General features: G+C 39.0%; 1 protein-coding gene and 1 long non-coding RNA gene across 3 annotated transcripts in view; one reads left to right on the forward strand and one right to left on the reverse strand.

Annotated features, from left to right (window-relative positions):
* Nucleotides 1–5318, forward strand: part of LOC148216857 (uncharacterized) — a 56731-nt gene extending 51413 nt beyond the window's left edge. For both annotated transcript variants that reach the window (XR_015794537.1, XR_015794536.1), the window contains 2 exons: nt 206–340; nt 1856–5318. This is a non-coding gene — a long non-coding RNA (uncharacterized LOC148216857). The remainder of the gene's footprint in view (nt 1–205; nt 341–1855) is intronic.
* Nucleotides 1–9034, reverse strand: part of HHIP (hedgehog interacting protein) — an 84652-nt gene extending 75618 nt beyond the window's left edge. Inside the window, exon 1 of the mRNA XM_007428632.4 lies at nt 8288–9034. Coding sequence (XP_007428694.1) covers nt 8288–8560 — 273 coding nt within the window. The 5' untranslated portion in view covers nt 8561–9034. The remainder of the gene's footprint in view (nt 1–8287) is intronic.
* Nucleotides 9035–9328: the final 294 nt, after the last annotated feature.

The following is a 9328-nucleotide window of genomic DNA, read 5'->3' on the forward strand; positions in this document are numbered from 1 at the left end:
AGTTCCTTATCTAGTGCTATCCTTATAGTTCCTTATCTAGAAAACTAGAACTTTTTAGATACTAGAAAAGGAAAGGGAATTTAAGAAACTGCTTATTCTTATATTTTATGTTATAAACTTTATAACCTTGGGAATTTGCACAAAGTGTTTCACAATAATTGATTTATGCATGCCTATTTATGCTAATCACACTTTTTCCTTCCAGGAAAATAATGGATAATGTTCCAGCTATTTTCTGCATTCTAAAAGATGTTGTCACCAAGAATTAATTTGATATTCAACACCTATTAACTTTATTCAAACCATGGGATATGAGAGAGATGTGTGGTGACTTAGATTTGTAAGTCATAATGAATAGTTCTGGCAAAAGTATAATTATTTTTTGCTATATTATTCCATTCATTCTGCCCAAATTAATTGCTTTCTCTGCCAATTCCAGCACTATTAATTCAGTTTAGATATATCCTGTAATTTATACATATAGTTTCATGCATCTTGTGAGATGCTGCAGTTCTGTAACATATTTTGGCCATCATGTTTTATTGGCTTGATAGTACTTACCAAAGTGATTTGTGTTATGTAATCAGTTTGTGATTTTAATGCATTTAAGCTAGTGAAATGTACTGAAGGTATGACTGCCTTGACATAAAAATATCCAATTTAATTACAGTATATGGCATGAGAAAACATTTATTAGGGATTCGTCTTAAGATATTCCATACTTGTAAACCACTATACCTTCAAACAATTATGCTACCCTTTTCTTTGAGTCCATCACACATTTTCAGTAGCAAACCTAATGCCAAGAAACCTGAGTAGCTTCAAGTTCAAAATTAATGGGTAAAATAAGCAGAATAGTACTTAACAGTATATCGAATTTAGCAGATTTAATTGCTACTGTGACAATAGGAATATCATCTAGATTTGTAATCCCTAAGCAAACTTTAGTACAGTAGATCTTTATCATTAAGGTCATTATACACCTTAAAAGTTACACATATATCTCTTTAAATAATGTGTTTGGTGGGCTGCTTTCTGAATTTCTATTTCAGCATCATAGACTGCAAACTGCTATTCTTAAAACTAGTGATTTTGCTACAATTTTCCCTACAATTGTCAGCTTTGCATAGGAAGCTAGTCATGTGAACTGCATAGTTACGTATAAGGGGAGCCCTGTTGGTTCAACACAAGTCATCAGAATAGAAAAGCCACCACCAACAGTATCTCTATATTATTCATTCTTATCCAATATACTTTCATGCCCAATCACTGGTCTAGAATATTCATAGACACACCTGTATCCGATATAAGTTTTTTTTAAAAAAAAATACCGAGAAATCCATGAGAACTGACAGAATCATATGATAAGTCAGCTCATATTTCTCACAGAGGGTGGCCAAGTAATTCTGCTCTAAAACTGGCTTAATTCCCTTCTGAAATGGTTTTATCCAAGCACTGAACAGCCACTAATATCTCACATATCTTGCATAAAAATTAATGTTACCTACCGGTCTTAGTTTTTGACATAGTTTAGACCCAAGCTGGTTTATTTTAGGAGTGATCAAGGTATTTCTACTTTAAGGAAGATGATACACTCTCTCTTTTGAGGAGACATTATAATGTCTGATTATAGAGGTGGCAATACTGTACAGCATTAATAGTGGAATCCAATTTCTAGCAGGTGTGAGGAGGTTTACCTTTAAAGTGTCTTATAAAGTGTCTTATAAAGAGTGTCCTAACAAGAGTTTGCCAAATCCCCATTGTCAGAATAGTCAGAAAAAGTTGCTACACAAATGAAGAATAAACATGGAAGTGATGCCAACATAGATAAATATGGAGTTTTTGTCTTCCTCAGTAACACAGAGTATTCTTGATGATATGTTCTGATTGGACCTGTCATGATGCAATGTCCCAGTTGCCTTCCAGTTTGGTTTACTGCCCTCAGAATAGGTGTGTACTGGAAGAGAGCACTTGGGGATAGTTTTGTTGGCTTACTTAGAAAGAGATTCTACTTCAAAGGTACATAATTATTTCCTTATAATTGTATTCCTGTCTTGAAATTGCAAGGAATGTTTAGTCCATTTGTTCTAACCTTCTGCTCCATGCAGGATATCAAAAATAATTTGTTGTCCGGTCTTGGCTTGAAAACCTCCAATGTGAAACCATCACGCTCTGGAATTGATTACTCTTGTCAAATTGTTCTTGTCAATGTGTTTTTTTCTTAATGTTCCTCAAGAATCACCTATTTTGTAAGTTCTAGAGTAGGCACAGCCCTATCATTTTAGACCTGCTTTATAGTTGGAAGTACATTTCATTTATACCATTGGCATCTACTTCAAATATATATATATGATCAGAATTTCATCACTTATTTCAGAAAAATAGTCAAATTTCATTATTTTATCAGAAAATAAAAACTGATGTCCACAATCAAGAGGAAAAAAAAAAAGTTGCACAAAACAGATTTACATACCAGGTGAATAAAAGGAAAAGTTATTAAAACTTTCATTATACGTTCACTGAAATTACATCTTGTAAAGCTGGAAATGATTCAGGAAGAGGGCAACCAAAATTACTGTGGGACTCCCCTACACCGAAGTTATATTGTTAGGTAGCTTTCTAGCTTCGAAAAAAATGTAAGCAAATAGGACACATAATATATTTATACAATTACATCTAATTAGTGAAAGTGAATAGAGATAAGTTTTTCCCCTTCTCTCAGAAAGTTATAATTCAGGGTCATCATCAAAAGATGTTGAATAGTAAAAGATTCAGGATAGGTAAAAGGAAGCTTTTTTTTTTTTTAACATGGCACATAACTTTTAGAATTGTTTTGATTGTTTCACCTATCTGGAAATTATGGTATTTGTTCATACAGAATGTAATGATGCCTATCAACTTTGATAATTTTAAGAGGATTCAGGAAATTCAGTAGCTACTGGTGATGACAACTCTATTTTACCTGTAATACCAGAAGCAGTATGCTTTTTGACACCAACTTTGGGGCAAAGAAGTGGGAAAATACTATTGTTACTTTTGTGTTTCCTTACAGGTTTCCCAAAGGCATAAAGTGGACTACATAGGTGTTTGGTCTGATCCAGCTCTTCTTATGTTCTTATCCAAACATCTGAAGCAGGTATTTTTGGAATTTTGGCATCCTAGATTTGCCTTGTTTGCCTATATAATTGGGCTAGTCATGAGAAAACACCTTAAGAATACACACAGGGAAGCATTCCTGGTTGGGGCAGACTCTCTACCCTCAAGAAAACTGCATTATTAGAAATGCCACATAACTTTCCATCTTGTGTCCTGCTGGATGGCCAACAAATGGAACAGAGCATACAGGCTACGCATGGTTCTAAATGGCTTGAGAAATGGAAATAAAATGTATGCCAGATAAGACTTCCTGAAATATGGAAACATTTCAACATGAAGATCCCATGCCCTTAATCTAGGTACAATATGTATAATGGACACTGCTGTCACATTACAGAATTACTCTATGTGAGCTCAGGTATTTATATGGCTACCTTCCTGGATATCAGACTATCCATCAAATTCACTATTATCTAGTGTAGCCGAAAGAGGTTTTCTAGTATCTTTTCAAACACACCTTACTAGATCCCCTTTACTCTAAATACCAGGAATTGAACCTGGGAATTTTGCACACAAAAGCTTATTCTCTATTCTCACAATATGGATCTGTTACTTGAGATATTTTAAGCTGAAGATGACAGTTACTGAACCTGAGCTTTGGGAAATGTTTGTTCATACAGATTATGTTCAGTTCTTGGTTTCACTAACTGGCAATATATTTGTACTGGATGTGAATAAATGGATTAATTGATCCAAATGCACCAATAAATTCAAATACATTTTTAATAACAAGCATGTCTTGAAGCTAAAGATTTGTCCTAATTGTTTTGCTGTTTTCAAAACCAATATGTAAAACCTTGAAATCATACTGATTTACATTTATGCAACATCCATACTAATTATTATTCTACTGCTGACTAATTTATAACATATTTTAATTTATCCTTTAACCTTTACACAAAGACAGATAAAGAGGTGGCAGTTATTGAAAGATTTGGCCTGGCAATAGGTTAATAGCAAAAAAGAAATAAACACAGACCGACATAATTTCTGCATATGAAAGCTGGGTACAAGTGGGGAAGTGGTATTTAAGACTGGGGAAGGGAAGGGTTCATATCATTTGGTTCAGGTGTTAACTTTAATCAGTATTTGAAACTTGAAACTCATTTCTTTTAACTGCAAGATTATTCATCTGCTAGTTTGAACATAAACTTCATTGGGACTATAGTGCTAGATTATGTCATTAAGGAGTTCAGTTTCATTTTTAGGACAATAATAAATAGATCATTGTACCAAGGCAGCTGTTAAACGGATCCCAAGATGAGTTATTTGTTTAGCTGGATGTGTTCAACAATAGCTTTTGTTTAAGAAAGAATTAGAGAAAACAAATGATTTTAAAAGGGCACACTTGAAAACAATTACTTTTCATTCATTCCACAACAGCCTTAGTTGTGAAACCATCTAAGGTAGAGAAAACCATTGTGCTTGACAGTCTGCAAGCAAATTTAAACCACACACAAAATACTAGTATGCATTATTTGCTTATGAGATTAGTGAATTAAATCAGAAGGATAAAATGTCAATGATACTATTAAAAAAAGAGGAGATTGTCATTTAATGACTGTGCACTAAAACATGTTCTCTATTTCAGCTCTGTGCTATTTAAGAGGCTGTCAATGTTTCTCTTAGCAATCAATAATTTTGGTCATAAAATTGCCAGAAGTCTGACAAATATAATCTTGATTCAGGAGGTTCTTTGTAATTAAAATATCTGCTGAGCATGTTGCCTTACTTTAACTCTGCCGAAACACCTATTCTTTAGAATACTTACTCTGTATATGGATGAATATATAAATACAGTGTCACTTCAAAACATATTAATGTAGTTTTTGGATTCCTTCCAGACTACCTATTCAGGGTATGCTATATTTAAATATATTGGATGCATTTTGAAGGAAAAGTCATCCCCCATATGTCCAATGCACAAGAAATGACTTTAAAAAACAAAGCAAAACAAACTCCATATGCATCTATTATAAAACTGCATTTATCTGGAAGGTAGTTCTACTGAGCTCCAAATGCATAATTCTATGTGTGCCTAACTAAGCTTAAATCCCATTGAAATTAGAGTCCTACTTCCAAGTATGTATGAACAGGATTGCATTGTATGCATGCTTACTGTCACTGAAATGTAAAGTATGTACTTTTGTTTTTCTGTTTATAAAAATAAACAGGTTTTTATTACAATTACAGTTATCTGGTGTGTTCTCTCTCCCCTCCATGATAAAGCCTATGTCTTCCAATTAAATGCATTGTTAAAATGTCACAAATGTGAAAAATGCTGAAAACAAATAAGACATAGAGATCAAGTTTCATAACAGTCACAAATTAATGATAATTCTATTACTAGAAGTTCAGGAATTGTTTAAAATCAGTCTCACTTTCAATTCATCACATAAATATAACTTACTACAAAATTTTCCAGTGAGTTCATATAGTAGATGCTATGCTACTGCTGCAGTAGCTAACTGTGTATCTTACTAACTGGGTAGATTAAGGACATTTTCCTTTCCAGCTTGGCTTGGGCATTTGTGGGTTTCAGTTAGAATCTTTAGAAAATTATCTGAATGTAGTTAGTGTGCAGTTAATGTGATTACCACGCAGGAGCTTGCGGACACTACCTCTGGCCAAACACGAGGAGAAAATATCCATCCAAGCTCCTGTTGCATCTGGTAAGAATAGAGTTCGATTCGCTGAAACCCTGCAGCAAACGCAACCCTCACCCATCTGGGGTTGGAGGCAACAGGACAAATGCTCCCTCGAAAGGCATGAACATTTGGACAGAGCTGGGGACTGAAGGAGAATGATGTTCTCCAGTTTCACCCATTAGCGAACCAACCAACAAACACAATGGTGTTGTTGTTATTCTTTTGCCATAAGCAACAGGACTCTGTGTGTGGGCAGCAGTTTAGTGGGGAGGAGGATAAGTCGACCCCTTTTTGTCCTATTGATTTTTTTCCCTATTTGCATGACTTGAGCAAATTAAATGATGCAATATGGCTTTTTGTTACAAAACAAAGTGAGAGATACCACCCAGACACATATGTTGATTCGTAGAAGCTGTTTACATGAGAATGGGGTGAAATCTACCGTGAACTGAGCATAAAAATTCGATTCAGCCTGGGTATTTTTTTTTTAATTATGCTTGGGCCAGAAAGACTGAAGCACAAGTTTTCCAAGCCACTCTCAGACCTTGACAACTGGAGTGTTGTAACACAGGAATTCTTAATTAAACTTAAATGCTGGAGTAAGGGGAGGAAAGAGAGAGGGCAGTGAGAAAGACACCTGATTGTTTATTTCACGTGCAGTGATTCTCAATGACATTTATTCATTCCATTTCACTCTCTAGATGCAGCTTTGCACATTCCACTCCTGATCAAAACTATAGCCTGAAAAACTTATAACAACCACCCGCTGGAAGGCAGCGAATTGCAGCCCCATTATTAGGCAGACATCCTTCTTATTCTAGAATAGCTAGAGTGTCATTTCTCATACTGCTTCCAATAAGAGTAAGAGAGCAGTGCTCTTTTCTCAAGTCAATGTAATGTGTATACAACGAGGGTTATGAAGTATAAGAGACAGTGTACTAGACATTCTCTCTTGATGAAACTAATATCAACCATTCCACATATGATTTGACCCTATGCCAATTTGCTGTGGAACAAATTCATGGAATCCACTCATCCTCTCCTCCCAGTTTCTCTCCAGAGGAGGCTGTTAATTGCTGGAAGACTTGAATGGATCGTAAAAGGTTTGCAGCATCCTGGCATCATCTGCTCTCCCAGTCACCATCTGCTATCTGAAGTTCCCTGCCCAAACATGTGGAGAAACTGTGCACACTTTTCTAGCCTCAGAAAAAATAAACAAGAAACCACTACCACCACCACCACCTTAATTTACAATTCCATCACTACCATGGTATGCCAAATGATTCCAAGAAAATCCCCCAGGCCTTCTTGGCAGACGCCCCCACCTGCACCATCCCTTTTTCAGCTTTGGTCCAGATTGTACCTGTTTCTAACCCAGAACTCCTTTCTGCATCTTTTCCTGAAGAATCTATTTGATAACTGAATTTCTCAGAAGGATCTTTCCCTTCCTTTCCTTTGCTGGTTCCTAAATTCAAAATCTGTCTTTTAAAATAAATAAATAAACAAACCCAACTGTCTTCATAACATGTTGTTTCCCTCCTTCTCTTCCACAGATGTGTTGGAACCCACTGGGCATCTGACTAGGGGTGGGCAGGGGTGAAATAGGCTGTTTCCTGTATGCAGGGTTTGTTCTGTTGTCCTAATTATTCTTCCGCATTTAGTATTTAAAGTTCTCGAACATCCGCCTTCTAATTTTGCAGATCAATAATAACTACTCCCCATATCCCACCTGAATAGTTTGCCCAGGTGGAACAAAGGCACCTGGATGCTGTGGTTAGATTCAGCACAAAGAAACATTTAAAATTAACACCATCTGGTAAGAAACCCCGCAAAATGGATATACAGCAATGTCAAAAGCACAGACATTCAGAAGGAACAAGAAGTTCCTATACTATTTCACTATGTTCAGTGAAGTTCATTCTACAGACAGTTTTTAACCAATCTAGAGCCTTCCAGAGGTAATGGATAACAGTTCTAACCATCCTCAGCCAGTATCCTCAGGCTATCTAGAAATAATGCCCTTGTAATCCAACTACAAGGAATATGGTCAGGGAAGTCCATCAATAAAGATGTATTTCAGACTGTATTGTTGCCAGGGGACAATGAAGTTATCAGTGGATTGCAAAGTTCATGGACTCTTTCATACTTCAGAATCGATCCAGCGAAAGACACTGGCCTCTTCCCACCCAATCTCTAAAACAGTCTTCCCAGTTTACCACTTCCTGCAGCCAGTGGCCTTCAAGTCTAGGAAAACTCAGGACCTAGCAAAGATGATTTTTAACCTTCTTCTATCTCCTGAAACACCTTTCCAGGCACAGTTAAGTGATGGCTGTCAGTCCCACCTCTCCTGTTCTCCATTGGTTCTCCTCCCTCCCCCAAATCAGTAGGACCCTAGATCCCAAGACTCATTTTCTGTTCAGGTGAACCCTAGCATGCTCCCTCCCTCTCTCACCCAACCTAGTCCAACCCCAACAGCGGCCTACCTTGTTGCTCTCCATCTGGAGCAAACCTTGTCTCTCAGCCCTGGAGCAGCAGGACAGGCGAGGGTAGAATCCCTGGCACAGCAGCTCCCCTCCGTTGGGTGGCTCCAGGAGCATCAGCCTCCTATCCCGCTTTTTGAGGCGCCTGGGGGTGCTGCCGTTCAAGCACCTTCTCCTCTTGGTACTGCTCTCACCAAACTTGGTCTCCCCTTCGAAGAAGCAGAGGACCATGGCTACCAAGAGCAGCTTCAACGGAAGCATCTTTAGCCCCACCATGCCGCTTCGCAAAACTTCAAGCACGGGCTGATATGATAAATCCCAAGGCAATCCAGTGATGCAACGCTTTCCCTTGGAAAACTCGGAGTTTTTGTTTTTAAACTAGAGGGCGACTTCCAAGGCGAGTGAGAGGGACGACAGCTGAGGTACGTGTAATGAGCAAAACTCCGTGGGCAACCAGACACATAGGCGCACGCCCCAGCCGCGCAAAGAGAAGATGCTGAGCCTCGGCGCGGGGCGTTTGCGCAACTTGACAAGAGCGGCCGCAGGCTTAACAGGCGCTCCTTAGGTGCCCAAGCGCGGAGCAAAGGAGGCTTTCCCGGGCCGAGGATTCTCTGCGCTAGCGCGCGAAGCAAAGGAGGCCACGGTAGAGACGGCAGCCGCAAGTCCCGTTTCGTCGTTCCATACAAACGAAGCCGCAGTTCTAAGAGGACAGCCTGCCTGGGGTGATGCCTCCTCCGCTGCTGCCGGCGGGAGCTGGAGCTCACTAGGGCTCTCATGTTTCGCTCCCTCTTTTCTTCTTCTTTTTAAGCAGCGCGCGGGGAGGTGCTGCCACCGCGCGCCCCTACACGTCACCGAGGAAGGGATTCGCGGGGATAAGAGAGCGTAGGGGCGTTCGTGCATGCGCGGCGGCGCGAGAGGGCGTGAAGGAGGGGAAGGCATGGTGCTGCCGCCGCCGAGGCAAAGACAGCGCGTGCGCGAGTGAGCGCTCCGAGCCGAAGACAGCCGAAAGAGAGCTGAGAGCACGGCCAGGAGGGGGTGGGGGAA

The sequence above is a fragment of the Python bivittatus genome, unplaced genomic scaffold, assembly GCF_059951505.1.
Source record: "Python bivittatus isolate LINGU-HERP-01145 unplaced genomic scaffold, Pbiv_v1 ctg000070_np1212, whole genome shotgun sequence".
Taxonomy (NCBI): Eukaryota; Metazoa; Chordata; class Lepidosauria; order Squamata; family Pythonidae; genus Python; species Python bivittatus.